Here is a 15373-nt window from a genome sequence, read left to right as displayed (position 1 = left end):
GCAGACACGTAGGCTATTGTTGAATGCGGCAAAAACAAAACCTCACAAAGAGTGAAATCCCTAATGAAAATCCTGTAAGTGCTTCGATTATGTTTATGTCTCCATAATAATTGCTTATTATATTAAAATATTTGGAGTTGGTGTTCCTATATCAAAAGTTGCATTAACTAACTTAGATGATTAGAAGAGTGCGTTTGTCAACAGTTCTTGCTAGCTGTATGTGTATAAGCCAAACAATCTGCCAGCTAACAGCAGACATGTAGCAGTTAGCTAGACCAGTTATTCAAAGCTAGCATACCAACCTAATTGTCCAGTCAGTGATTACGAAAGATAGCAAGGACTTAATTCAAGTCTGTGAGTTTTGAATGGGAATTTGGATTTTAATATCCTACAGTACACCCTATACAACGTCAGGAGAATACTTCTTACTCAGAAGGCGGCGCAGATACTGATTCAGGCTCTTGAGCCTCGTGCCTAGACCAGTGTTTCTCAACTGGTGGGTCGTGGACCCGTTTGTAGTGGGTCACGGGCCTTTGCATGGGAAAAAAATAAATAATTTATTTTGAAGGGACAGCGTAGTATCGTTTTTTTTCCGGCTCGTCCGTCTATGTTTTCAGTCAGCGCGGCAATTCCAACGCGAAAGCTCCCCCCCCCCGCCATCAACACCGCTAACACCCCCCCCCCCCCCGTCGTCGTCGAAACCGCTAGCGCAACCTCCCCCGACTGTTTTCTAACCTTCCTAAATTTTCCCACATTACTCCACTTCTCCGCTCTCTTCACTGGCTACCAGTGGCTGCCTGCATCCAGTTCAAATCATTGGTGCTCACATACCATGCCATAAATGGATTGGGTCTAGTCTACGTTCAGGACATGGTCAAACCCTACATCCCAAACCGCACACTCCGCTCTGCATCACCCTAACAGCTTGTTCCTCCCTCACTGAGAGCAAAACACTCACTCAGGACCCAAGAAAGCCTTTTCCCGCCACAAACTAAAGACACACCTCTTTAGACTATACCTTGACTAAAAACAATAACAAATTGTAGCACTTAAATGTGCTTATAATGGCTGTTATCTATAGCAAGTTGTAAATCGGCTTATTTAATGAAATTGCACTGTGTTGTTTCTAGTTCAGGGCGGCACGGTGATGTGGTGGTTAGCACTGTCCTGGGTCTTTCTGTGTGGAGTCTGCATGTTCTCCCTGTGTCTGCGTGGGTTCTCTGGCTTCCTCCCACAGTCCAAAGACATGCGCTGGGGATTAGGTTGATTGGGAACCTCTGTGTTAGCCCTGCGATTGGCCAGGGTGTAACCCGTCTCTCGCCCGAGGTTGGCTAGGATAGACTCCAGCCCCCCCTGTGTGCACAATAAGCGGTTTGAAGATGGATGTATGGATGTTTCTAGTTCTTTTGAGTTTGTATCCTTTGGATAGAAGCGTCAGCTAAATGACATGTATTATAATGAGGAACCAAACGCACGTCAGGTCTGGGTCTTTTTTTAAGATGAAAAAGTGAATGAACAAATCAAACAAACGTGATCAAAAAGTGGAAGCCCTGTTGGGCACGTCTGGAAGAATTCAGCCAAACAACTTATCTTGTTCTGGTAGATTTATTTGTCAGATCACAGGTCAAGTAACAGCAAGGCAGGAGCAGTTCCGTCGGCATGCAGGTCGGAAGAACAACTGATTAATATCAGGAAGAACATTATGTTTTATAATTCTTAGTTAGATATAAAAGGAAAGATTTCTATTGGCCCTAAACTGGCGCTGAGAAGGAGCAGGTCCTCTTGCTGACGCAAGTTCCAATCACTTTCAATGTGTGGTCTCCTAACATTAATGTAAACATAACGAACAAAGCATGAGTGTTGTATGGTGCTTGGTGCGTCTCTAACTCATCCTTATCAGATCAGTGTCTGCCTGGTTGGCACTTTCTGCTTTGCCCTCTGACCTTGCACTCCTCAACCAAGACAGTGACTCCCTAACTGAGCACTATGAAAAACGTTTTTGATCATCATAGAGCTGCTGAAAGATGCTTATTGTGATCTGGTCATAAAGGGTTATTAGGAAATGCTGGCCAGACGTGCCTTCCACCGCAAAAGGAACAGGTGTGGAGGAAGCAACACTGAGACATGTTACAGCCGGTGTCATTGAAATTGTTACAAATGGGACAACCTCCATGGTGGAGTCTTTATTGTCTATTCCATGGGAAATGTTACGGATGGGGTGATTGGTATTGGCTTCGGGGGAGCTAGGCAAGAAAAAGTCATGTCTCATGTCCCTGAGGCATGACCCTGCTCCCCAAAGTACGCTAATAAGTTTCCAATGACGACACCCTGAATGACATAAGTATTTACAGTAATATGATGCACAGCACCCCTCTCCCCCATCATTGGTCACGCCATATCGGTTTGTTCAGTTTTACCACCACTACAGATATATAGTTTATTCCCCAAAATGCTGAGTAATCTGTGTAAGGTGCCTCTGAGCTTCTCTTTACATGAGTTTACGCTGTGCCATGTAAGATTTGCACAACAGCTAAATTTTAACGCTTGAAAAGCATGTATGCCAAAGTACTTTTGCTTTAAGTTATTGTGAAAACACTGATTGAGCAACACTGCAGCACAGGATGTGAAGTAGACATTCTACTTGGTGTACAACATGCTGGCCAAACTGCAGCACACACCCTGGCTTCCTTCCCATCAGCCCTTCCCAGAGTGTTGTTGTTTCTGTGGAAGGATGCAGACTCTAACATGCTTTTATTCTGAAGAAAAAAGGATTGTGTTCCAGTTATAAGTCCCTGATTTCAATCAGATGCAGGTTCTCTTTGAAGTTTAACCCCCAGAAGCTTGTAGAAATTGCTACAACGTGCTGCTCAACAACACATACTTTTAAATGAAGGTTTCATATATATGTATTTGTCTATATGGTGGGTTTCATTGTTTTTTATTTGTGCACCAACTATAATAACGTATTGTCTAATGATAATAACATTGAAACTGTATTAGATGTGGATCTTTCATATAATTGCCGACACTTGATGAGGGTGAATCAGATCAGGTACAGCCTTCAGGTACAATCTATGTTTTTAGTAATGAAATTCAAATTGGTGTAGGACAGGATTATGTGCCAAAATTAAGAATGGCAAAAAACTGTCATAGTAGAATGACAACGCAGTCAATCGTCATATAATAAGTAGTACTAGCATGACACAGAATAATGATGTAACGTGAAGCAGGATGTTTGTTGGGAATGTTCTGATACATCTGGAAACGTGCATTTCGCGTAAAATCCCGGAAAGCCACAGATCAGAGATCAGTGCAGAGGGAACCTTATTCCGCGATACACAATCCCACTTAATGACTGATAGACAACTATTTCCTGGTTAGATTTTCCTGTAATCTATGTTACCCACACAGGCACACACTCACAGTTTCCTTTTTCCAGTTTTCCACCACAATGTGGCACTTTCAGAGGACGTTGTACAAGGTGAAATTTAATCGAATTTAATCAAAGTGATTTCTGGTTTACGGTAGGTTGTGTGGGTTGTGACAGGGCTGGGGCAAAAGGGCCCTGGCATTTTTGCTCCGAACGGCCCACCACAATCGGTCGGACACAACCACCAACCAGTACACTATCCTTGCGGTGCTTGTAGATATGCATATGTACTGTTCCGTTCCCAAAAATGTGGAAGTAAATCTGTGTCGTCGGAGGTTGAAATAAAAAGGCGATTGAATTTCTAGCACTGAATATTTATGCATTGAAATGATATACCTGAATGTTTTTCAACATTAAAATACCGCAAAAAAATTCAACCTAAAAAAGAAAATTACTGTTAAAATATTCAGCCGAAAAAGAAATGATGGTTACAATATTCAACCCAAAAAATTCAGCCGTGAGACACCAACATGCGGAACACTAAGGTAGAGCAATCGATTCGAGATTCGAGATCAGGAGCGTGCGTCAAGCTAAAGGAGCGAGCACCCAATACACCTTTCGGATTGTAGCCATGTCCAATAATAACGGGGCTTTAACTCTTTATGCCATCAGTGTGGTTTGTGTCTGTAAGATTCCGTAATAGACAACATTAACAGACTGTATTGGACATGAACTAAGCAGAAGTTAAACGAGAGCGTACAGCCGCTCACAATACGCCTCTTCTAGTTTTGAATTAATTTAATGATGCTGAGATCCTTCGACAAGCTGTTAGGAGTGATTGGCGGAGTTTTGAATCCAGGAACGCGCTAGAAGAGGCACATAAGCCGCTGTATCGTAGTGGGGGGGCAGCGGCTTTAGCGGAGCGTGCAGACGCATAAACCCGACAGGACATGCAGGAATAACCGCAGTAGCCCCGAGTGCGGAAAGTGGTCGGTGGAAGGATCCTTTTTCTGAGTTGGGTATTAAGCGGCATTCAAAGTCCACGTAACGTTAAATGAGTCTTCATGACCATGGGTAAACTTTATTGAGGATCTGGCACAACACAGCGACCTGCAAGTAGCGCAGAGTCTTAAATAAAGGGATGCACGTCTTAATGCAAGGCTTTAGAAATTAACTCAAAGGGATCCTGTATTTGCTCATAAAGTCTGAAACGAGAACCCATTTTTCAGTGACGGTGACAGTGGCGGCGGCCGGGCGTGGGGTGCTCCGGGGGTCTGCCGGGTCGGCGGCCGGGCCTCAGGGTCTCGGGGGTGCGGCTCCGGCTGCGTGTCGTAGGGCGCCGGACTGTGCGGCTCCGGCTGCTTGGCGTCGGGCGGAGACTGGCGCCTGGGGGCCGGGTAGGGCGGAGACTGGCGTCTGGGGGCCGGGTAGGGCGGAGACTGGCGTCTGGGGGCCGGGTAGGGCGGAGACTGGCGTCTGGGGGCCGGGTAGGGCGGAGACTGGCGTCTGGGGGCCGGGTAGGGCGGAGACTGGCGTCTGGGGGCCAGGTAGGGCGGAGACAGGCGTCTGGGGGCCGGGGTCGGGGGCGTGAGCCTAGGAACTGGAGCTGGGGGCGTGGGTCTTGGAGCTGGGGCCGGGGGCGTGGGTCTTGGAGCTGGGGCCGGGGGCGTGGGTCTTGGAGCTGGGGCCGGGGGCGTGGGTCTTGGTGACCCTGTTGCCTTGCTGTAGGCAGCCTGTAGCTTAGCAGCCAAGGTTATCACCCGGTCGACATAAGGGCCGACCCCAGGGAAGGGCCTCCAGGCTAAGGGGGGTTCGGGTGCCAAAAACTTCCCGCTGGTGACCTCCCCTGAGGTCAGCGTGGGGCGGCGGGAGCGGCGGCCGGAACGCCTTCCGGTGTCTCCGGGAAGGCCGGTGGCAGCTGGGGATTCCAGGTAAATGCTGGGCCCTAAGTGGGCCGCCCGCTGTTCGTTGCGGGGCCCACCTCAAGCCAGACGGGTTCCCCAGAATGGGTTCTGGGGACCCCACTCTGCTGAGTCCTTTTTGGGTCGCGTCATTCTGTCAGGCAGGCTGGTGCGGGTCGAGGCAGGGAGGACTCAGACGCAGAGTGTTCCACAAAAAAAAGGTGTTCTTTAATAAATCTACTGGAAAAAAGCGAGGACGGACATGCACCAACGACGGTGACACTCAACAATGACGCGACAAAGGACAACAGGCACACATGGCTTAAATACACTAGGGAGGTGCAGGTGATTGGACACAGGTGGAAACAATCAGGCAATCACAGGACAAGGCAGGAAGTGAAGTTACCCAGGAACACAAGAGACCTGAAAATTACAAAATAAGACAAGAAGCAGACCCAAACCGTGACAGGTTCAGGGTGAACATTATACACTCACCGGCCACTTTATTAGGTACACCTGTCCAACTGCTCGTTAACACTTAATTTCTAAGCAGCCAATCACATGGCGGCAACTCAGTGCATTTAGGCATGTAGACATTGTCAAGACAATCTCCTGCAGTTCAAACCGAGCATCAGTATGGGGAAGAAAGGTGATTTGAGTGACTTTGAACGTGGCATGATTGTTGGTGCCAGAAGGGCTGGTCTGAGTATTTCAGAAACTGCTAATCTACTGGGATTTTCACGCACAACCATCTCTAGGGTTTACAGAGAATGGTCCGAAAAAGAAAAAACATCCAGTGAGCGGCAGCTCTGTGGGCGGAAATGCCTTGTTGATGCCAGAGGTCAGAGGAGAATGGCCAGACTGGTTCGAGCTGATAGAAGGGCAACAGTGACTCAAATAACCACCCGTTACAACCAAGGTGGGCATAAGAGCATCTCTGAACGCACAGTACGTCCAACTTTGAGGCAGATGGGCTACAGCAGCAGAAGACCACACCGGGTGCCACTCCTTTCAGCTAAGAACAGGAAACTGAGGCTACTATTTGCACAAGCTCATCCAAATTGGACAATAGAAGATTGGAAAAACGTTGCCTGGTCTGATGAGTCTCGATTTCTGCTGCGACATTCGGATGGTAGGGTCAGAATTTGGCGTCTACAACATGAAAGCATGGATCCATCCTGCCTTGTATCAAAGGTTCAGGCTGGTGGTGGTGGTGTCATGGTGTGGGGAATATTTTCTTGGCACTCTTTGGGCCCCTTGGTACCAATTGAGCATCGTTGCAACGCCACAGCCTACCTGAGTATTGTTGCTGACCATGTCCATCCCTTTATGACCACAATGTACCCAACTTCTGAAGGCTACTTTCAGCAGGATAAAGCGCCATGTCATAAAGCTGGAATCATCTCAGACTGGTTTCTTGAACATGACAATGAGTTCGCTGTACTCAAATGGCCTCCACAATCACCAGATCTCAATCCAATAGAGCATCTTTGGGATGTGGTGGAACGGGAGATTCGCATCATGGATGTGCAGCCGACAAATCTGCGGCAACTGTGTGATGCCATCATGTCAATATGGACCAAACTCCCTGAGGAATGCTTCCAGCACCTTGTTGAATCTATGCCACGAAGAATTGAGGCAGTTCTGAAGGCAAAAGGGGGTCCAACCCGTTACTAGCATGGGGTACCTAATAAAGTGGCCGGTGAGTGTATGTTCTTTTATGTATTTCTTCATACGTTGCCACACTGATGGCATAAAGAAGATTTAAAGCCCCGTTATTATTGGACATGGCTACAAGCCGAAGCCCAAGTTGTATTGGTTCCTCGCTCCTTTTGCTTGACGCACGCTCCTGATCTTGAATCTAGAATCGATTGCTTTACCTTAGTGTCCCGGATGTTGGTGTCCCGCGGCTGAATTTTTTGGGTTTAATATTTTAACCGTCATTTCTATTATCCTATCCTCTGAATATTTTAACAGTGATTTTTTTTAGGTTGAATTTTTTTGTGGTGTTTTAATGTTGAAAAACATTCAGGTACATCATTTCAATGCATAAATATTCAGTGTTAGAAATTCAATCACCTTTTTATTTCAACCCCCGATGACACAGATTTACTTCCATACAAAAACCCATACAAAGCTGAGAACTACTGTAAGTGCCATGGACCAGTGTAGTCACTCTCTCTTGACTGACTCCCAGTCCCTGGTGATCAAAGATGGCAGTGGAGCAGGGCCTACACAAAGTAAGTAGAGTAGAGAGAGAGACTGCCACAAACTAAGAGAGTCAGCCATTAGAAAATTTCTAGTTAGTTGAATCTACAGCTTTCAAAATGCAAAGCGGGTTTTTAACCCCCAAATAACATACGTTAGTTACCTTCTAACGTGTAACTCGTTGTGGGCGAGTAATAATTAAAATAATCAAATGGCATCATTTACGTTTTTTTTCAAGAGAAGAGTTTTAAATGGTTACATTAGAATATAGAAAGTTGCAATTGAATAAGTGAACTCTCAACTCTGCTAGCTACAAAAACAGTGCAAAATAGCTTACTCTGTGTTATTTGACTTTAGCTAACTGAGTGGCCATTGCAGTAACTTTTTAACCTGCTTGCTTTCGGTTTCAATGACTCTCTCCTGCTCACTCTGTCCCTCCTTGACTTCACTGTCAGACTCAGACTCCTGCTGCACCTTCTCCTCTGCTGCCTGCGAGCCGCAAGCACCGCTATCACTGTGGCTAGTCACCTCTCCTCCTGCACCAAGATGTTCACCTGGTGTTTCTGCAACATGTCATCAGGTACTGTAGTAGTTTTGGAAACTGAAGCTACAGCACTAAACATGTCGGTTATTTTTGAACATGTTGAGGCCTCAACCTCTAGATTTTTTTTTTTTGGCCCGCAGTTTCTCCGCACCCCTCTTGCTCTTACGTTTTTGTTTCTCCATCCTAATCCACAGATTTCTTTCGGGCTCTGAGCCACTGAATGCATCTGACTGACACACGAGAGGGAGGGATGGGGCCTGCTAACAGATGATTGGGCCAGCCCAGTGTCAGTATGGAAAATGAACCAATGGGCCGCTGTCCCTGCCAGATTACCAGTCCAGCCCTGGGTTCTGACAGCAGAATAAAGGCACAGCTCCCTTTCCCTTCACTCTGGCCGGATGTGAAAAGTCAAAAGAATCAACTGTCTTAAGTTTAGAATATGAAAAATAATTTAATGACTAACAGAATGTAGTACAATACAAATTAAAAATGCATGAAAAAATAACATTTTGTTCTGGGAAAAAATTAGGACAGGCAGCCACATATCGGCCACTAGAAGTGTGGGTTCATGAGGAATCCTGTCTTTCCTAACCCAGGGTCCTAATTGCTCTTAACCTCCAGCAGCGTCAGTGTCATTGTTACTCATAGAAGGAGAACCTCTGGGTCACAAAGGTGCATGGATGGAACTTATTACCAACCTGGGAACAATGATAGAAAGCAGTCACGTCATCCATATTCTGATATGGGCATGTCCTGATTCAGTGGGACATCTTGTGAGGCCGATCGGGAGGCCATGCATGGAGTAGAGAGGGTTCACCGGCGATCACAAGGTCTGAACCCCGGCTGCAACATGTGTCGAAGTGTCCCTGAGCAAGACCTTACCCCTAACTTCTGCCCAGGTGCCTTCAAATGGTGTAAATATGAATGGGACAGCACTTTACTGCCACATGTCATGTCCCCAGTAAACATATACATAAATAAATATATGATAATTAATATGTGAGAGTGTTGTTGAATAACATATTGAATATACAACATTGGAATATGTGTGGAATATTTTAAAATCCCTTACCCTGCTGTGTTTGGACATAAAGAGTCCCCAGGGTACTTAACCCTCCTGTTGTCTTCGGGTCAAAATGACCCGACACTGTGTTAAAAAAAACCCAAAATCCCCCTTAACGATATTTTTTTCACTTGAAATTTTATGACTTTGCCTAGATTGGCCCCAACAGTAGAAAAAGTGAAATGTTGCTTTTATTCACATTTCCATGTAAGCTGTACAAAAAAATGTACAAAGGTGGTCTTCGGGTCAAAATGACCCGTGAGGCAAATAGAGTTGAAATCAAGGTCACAGAGTTATTCAAACACCACAGAATGTTACAATGTTTTAGTTGTGTCTCAGATCAATCAGTTCCAGAAGTAAACAACACAATATATCCTATGGGATTTCTTCCCAAATATGGGATCAAGTCATGGGTGGCATGCGATGCCAAATCAAGCTATGCTTGGAAAATGCAAGTTTATACCGGGAAGCTGACCAGTGGATGCCCAGAGAAGAACCAGGGGATGCGAGTTGTGCTTGATGTGACAGAGGGACTGAGGGGTCACAATGTGACATGCGACAATTTCTTCACCTCTTATGAACTTGGACAGCAGCTCCTGAAGAGGAAGATCACCATGGTTGGTACAGTTCGAAAGAACAAGCCTGAGCTCCCACCTGCACTGCTTGCATCAAAGGAGAGAGAGGTCTTCTCATCGAAGTTTGCCTTCACTCCCACCACTGCTCTTGTTTCTCACCTCCCAAAGAAAAACAAGAATGTAGTTCTTCTGAGCACACTGCACACAGACGGTGACATTAGCGATCGTGAAGACAGGAAGCCAGTCATCATCCTAGACTATAACCGGAACAAAGGAGGTGTGGACAACCTAGATAAGGTGATTGGAACATACAGCTGCAGAAGGATGACTGCCCGCTGGCCCCTGGTCATCTTCCACAACATCATTGATGTTTCCTCCTACAATGCCTTTGTGATTTGGAGAGAGATCAACCCGACCTGGATGTCTCGTAAGCAGAACAAGAGGAGGGTGTTCCTGGAGCAGGTAGGAAAGGCACTTGTGACTCCACTGATTGAAAGAAGGAAGCACGTCCCCCGCACAGAAGCGTCAGCCGCAGTGGTAAAAGCTATTCAGAGTGCAGGAACTCCTGATCAACCTGAGGATCCAGCTACCACAGCCACTTCCCCAGCTAGGGCAAGTAAGAGGAAGAGATGTCAGTTCTGCCCTCAAAAGAAAGACTGTAAAACACATACGGTGTGCTGCAGGTGTAAGAAATATATCTGCAAAGGCTGTGCACTTGCATACTGCCCTACATGTGCCAATTAGTTGAATGGGTTATGTTATTTTTCATGTTTGTATTGTTCATTGTGGTACATTTTTTCAGACTTGTTCTTAGAGAAAAAATGAGAAACTGAGTCATTGGATGAATAAAAACTCCTTTTTCTACAGTTTTTTCTTTTCTTAACACATTCTGTGGTGAATGACAAGTTGTTTCTTCAAGCAAGTTGAAAGCTGGTGTTTAAAATTAAATTAAGCTGCTTATATGAGAGGTTTAGTGAAGACGGGTCATTTTGACCCGGAGGACACGGGGTGTATACAGAAAATGAGGACAACAGGAGGGTTAAGAACCACTTCATGATCTGGGAGGGTTGCACAGGGTGTCTGGCTTACCATTCTGGGAGCCAGGCCTGTAGGTAAGAGAAAACAGAAATCGATCAAAAAACAGAGCCCACGTGGCTTCGCGGGAGTTGAGACGCTTGGCCGATCTTACATACTCTGTTCACCCCACAAATGTTAGCTCCGCCCCCTCCAGGCAATGACACCTCTCCTTCAAGGCGATCTCGACAGCCACAAGTTCACAATTTCCCACGTCATAGGCCCTTTCTCAATACCTAAGATGGGGAGAACAGACTTGCGCTCCCGCGAGAATAGACTCGGATCAGCCAACGCCAACCTCCAATAAATACCGCAATTGGAGGGACGGGGCATTTTCTAATGCTGCAGACTTCCTCTGGAACCTTCTCCTCCGCACATCAGACATTCTCCATCACTCGCCAGTTTTAAAACTCATCATTTTAAATCTGCCTTTAACCTGTGATGCTCACAACTTTATTTAATTTGTTCTTTTTGTGACAGAATTTTCCTCCAACAGTCTTGCAACGTCAGCAAATGTACTTGAAGGTAAATCTGTGAGCGAAGTTGTGAAGACTCTCTCAGAGAGTCTCGGATCCATCCCCGCTAACTGTTAGCTACTGACAGTTAGAATGACATATCATTAGCGTGTCCACTTAGTCAATTGTATGTAGAGTATATAGGATAGTGGTATAGTGGTTTAATGGTAAAGTTTTTTGGTTAGGTTAATATTTATTATCATTATTATCATAGTCATCAATCTCTTATCCTAGCAATGGTCATTTTCGCTTTCAGTTGACAGATAAGCTGTGAGCACAAATGGCGGTGAGTAAACAGGAAGGAGGCTGTTTATATATCCAGGTTGGTAACAATCTGCTGCCTAAAATCTGCCTTTTCCCAGAAATTGAGTGAGAGAGAGAAAATGTGGCCATTTGTCCAGTAGTCTGTGTGCGTGATTACATGCATGTGTGTTGATTGGCTATGTCACTGATTTCACTTTTGCTGTATGCCTTTGTACAATAAAACCAAAACCAAAAGTAGAACTTTCCACTGCATACGCCTCCTCTTCAAGTTTGGAATTAATTTAATGATGCTGGGATCCTTCGACAAGCTATTAGGAGTGATTGCCAGAGTTTTGAAACCAGCAATGCGCTTGAAGAGTGGGGGGGCAGCGGCTTTAGCGGAGCGTGCAGACGCATAACCCCCGACAGGACATGCAGGAATAACCGCAGTAGCGAAGAATGCAGAAAGTGGTCGGTGGAAGGATCCTTTTTCAGAGCGGCACAAGCCGATCTCAGTTGGGTATTAAGCGGCATGCAAAGTCCATGTAACAATAAATGAGTATCTTCATGACCATGGGTAAACTTTATTGAGGATCTGGCACAACACTGGTTTGCCTACGCGTGCGTGTTTGTGTTCTAACAGCGGCAGATGTTGTCTTGTGTCGTCACACATTCGCAAACATATTCCTGAAAATGTTCAAAATGCATCCCATATCCAATGCAGCGATTACGATTGTATAAGTGAACTGCAGGTCAGTCACAAACACCAACGGAACACCGCTACTAGGGTTGGGTGGTGTACCGGTACTAGAAAGGTACCGCGGAACCCTTACGTTAAAACGGTACGGTTCTGACTATTTTTAGTACCGGTACTTTATTAAAAAAGCGCACTCAGTGTTCCGCTCCCTGTCCGGCTGCCTGCACGCGTTGGCTGGGTGGGCGGGGCTTCCAGCTCACATGCAACAGGCAGCTGTCACTCACAGAGTCATCTCAGGAGAGCTGTTGTTGACAGTCCTCGGATTGGTGAAAGAAAAGATGCCAGAAGTGAGATCTGGAAATACTTTAGATACGAAGTATTTATTATTTTACGCATATCTTTGGTCTCAAAAAGAGGAAATGTCCGGGTAACAGAGGATGTCTGCTTGGTCTTGTGTTGCATTTGCATGTTAGACTGTTAGGAAAGTTGTTGTCAAGCTAACACAGCTACAGGCTGCCATCTCTCTCAGTTTCCCCGGTGACTCACACGCTTTTGTGTCTCACGCGTAGCATTCACCCCCCCGGCGGCCGTAGCGTTCAAAGAAGCCGACGTGAAAGCACTTATTAGTAGCATCAATGTCCAAGCGTGTTATAACCAGCTGCTAACATCGCTAACGAGACGTCTGGCTAGCGGCTAAACTTAGTGAAACCTGTTGAAATCCGCTTACTTTGTTTATGACAAACCAGCTAGTCAACGTGCAGCGTCACAGATGTGCCATTTACCGTCGGCGAGGCTGGAGATGAAACAGCGCGGATTGTTTTTTTGTGTAATAAATTTCACGTGTGGCGTGAGTGCGTGTGAAAACATGCAAAAGCATGTGTCACACGGGGGACCCGTGAGAGATGGCAGCCCTGTAGCTGTGTTTGTTGGTTTGACAACAACTTTCAGTCAAACATCAAGCAAGTGCAACACAAGACAAAGCAAGACAGCAAATAAGTTATTGAATAGTGCAATGCAATGCAAAATGACCTACAATTTCACTCATGTGGGTCTATTTGATTATGAGGTCAGAATGCACACAACATTGTACAAAATAATACACACTAGATGCAATTTTCATTGTCGTTTCAATATAGGGGTGAAATTGACCTTTAATTATGTGTCCATCTTTAATGTACCCAACCAACATATCTTTAGTTTTTTTTCCACCTCAAACACACATCTGTAAAATTATGTAATTCATTCTTATGGAATAACGATGTAGTCATATAGATACGGACAATAGGTTACATAGCTGTGTATAATCAATGCTATGATTTTACCATGTTGTTTTCATTAATATCCTACTGTGGGCTAATACTAATATGAATGACATTTGTTAAGTGTGCAAAAAGCTGGGCAGGAAGAAGCTGCTAAAAAGGGAACCTTAAAGATGTTTTATTTATTACTATCATAGATAAATATTCCAGTATCTTGTTTGTGGCATTGTATTGAAAAGTATTGAGTATCGAAATATTTTGCCAGGTAGAGTATCGAAGTCAGAATTTTGGTATCGGAACAACCCTAGCCGCTACACCCTCGGTTTAACTATTTGCGGTGCGAGTATGAGAGAGTCCTGCTTATATTTTGAGCATCTCTCATTGAAACAATATGATTTATTTAAAACGTATCCAAACCACACGAACACATAAAATAACAAATTTCCATGACTTTCCCAAAACTTTTGGGATTTTATTTAATTCCATGACTTTTCCAAGCCTGGAAATAACCATTTCATCACTTTTACAAGTTTTATTATATTAATACACAGGCTTTACTGAACTATTCAACATTATTTATAGACAGTTTTCTCAAATGACCCTGAAAATATTGGCAGCAACAGATCACCCCGTCCTTCTCCATTCATTGTATGGACCAATTTTGAAACCTCAGCTAGATTCAAGTGAAGAGGAGAAGCTATAATCAGACAAGACAATAAGAACGTTGCAGAGGAAACTTGTTGGCTGAATAAAGCCTAGCACACCTTACAGGAATGTGATCTGACGCGATGGTTACCCTAGTCTCCACAAGGGAAGACTGCAGGACCCCTCCCACCCCCCACTGGGTGTCACAGAGGTGAAATTGGTTGGTTTGCGGTTCTCGGTGCTGCAAAAAAATAAAGCAGTGAACGCTACAGTTTAATACAACGTTAGTATGTTGGCCTCTTGAACAACAGCATTTAGGAAACGTGAGCTAAACAACTTCTGTTGTTACGCTGCCTACATGTTAAACAGGACCTCACAGTTACCAAGCTACTCAGCCGCATCTCTTCCGGTAGAAGCCATGAGCTGCTAGCAGATTCTAGACGCGCTACAGAAGCGAAGTGCAGGGATCGATTGCTTCTGTCTCGCTCCTGACCAATTCTGCTCAAAAATGATGTTCAGCCTGTGTATTTACGCAATTATTTATACACTTTATTTATTTATTATATATTAAGTCATTTTTTGTCCTCCATATATTTATAGACATTTTTCTTAAATGGTTATTTTAAAAGTACATATACCACCAACACAATGTTATGGGTGCGCAAACTGCAACTGTAGCAAGATTACCACCATGTGCGGACGTTTCAGGGCCGTTCTCCTCACGTGGAGGAGCTCATTGCGCCTCATGATGGCGTTTGAACGCGTTCTGAACATATGAGACACTGGTTTAGTGCTCCAGTGGTAAGTATGAACAGAAACCAGTCCGTCCATTATAGATTAAATGCTCTATTTTCGCTGTCCATTTTTCCTCATTTTTCTCTTGCGTCTCTTTCTCTGACTTTCTCCGTCTCACTCTTATTTTTCTTAAATTTTTCTTTATTTTCTTACCGTTTTTTTATTTGTAATTTGCCGCTACCTCTTTTGTCTGTCCGCAGTATTGAGACGATTTCGTCGTCCTGCCTGGAATGCAAAGACTTGATTGGTCAAGTAGTATCACGTCGGATGGTTTAACTGGGATGGTCAGTGCTTTAAGCCACTACCATAAAGACGACCAAAGCTGCGCAGTCGAAAAGGGCGCTGTCACGTTTAAATCACAACTGTATTTTTTTCATTTTTGGTCGTAGAAATAGATTTATTTAATTATGTAATATTTAGGTAACAACTTATATTTATACATTTATGTTTTTATTCTTTAATTTAAGCATTTATTTATTTATAA

At 44.6% G+C, this 15373-nt stretch overlaps 1 protein-coding gene across 1 annotated transcript; it reads left to right on the top strand.

Annotated features, from left to right (window-relative positions):
• Nucleotides 1-9142: 9142 nt before the first annotated feature.
• LOC134126943 (piggyBac transposable element-derived protein 4-like) lies at nt 9143-10457 on the top strand. The gene has a single exon (XM_062560881.1). It carries the CDS (start codon nt 9269-9271, stop codon nt 10403-10405), a length of 1137 nt encoding a protein of 378 aa, XP_062416865.1. The 5' UTR covers nt 9143-9268; the 3' UTR covers nt 10406-10457.
• The last annotated feature ends 4916 nt before the right edge of the window (nt 10458-15373 follow it).

This window comes from Pungitius pungitius, chromosome 3 (genome assembly GCF_949316345.1).
Source record: "Pungitius pungitius chromosome 3, fPunPun2.1, whole genome shotgun sequence".
NCBI lineage: Eukaryota > Metazoa > Chordata > Actinopteri > Perciformes > Gasterosteidae > Pungitius > Pungitius pungitius.
The sequence above is the reverse complement of the archived record's forward strand: the minus strand, read 5'-3'. Positions and strand labels throughout refer to the sequence as shown.

Excerpts from the sequence above, each read along its gene's own strand:
- LOC134126943 (XM_062560881.1), top strand. The coding sequence starts at position 9,269 with ATGTTGCTTTTATTCACATTTCCATGTAAGCTGTACAAAAAAATGTAC.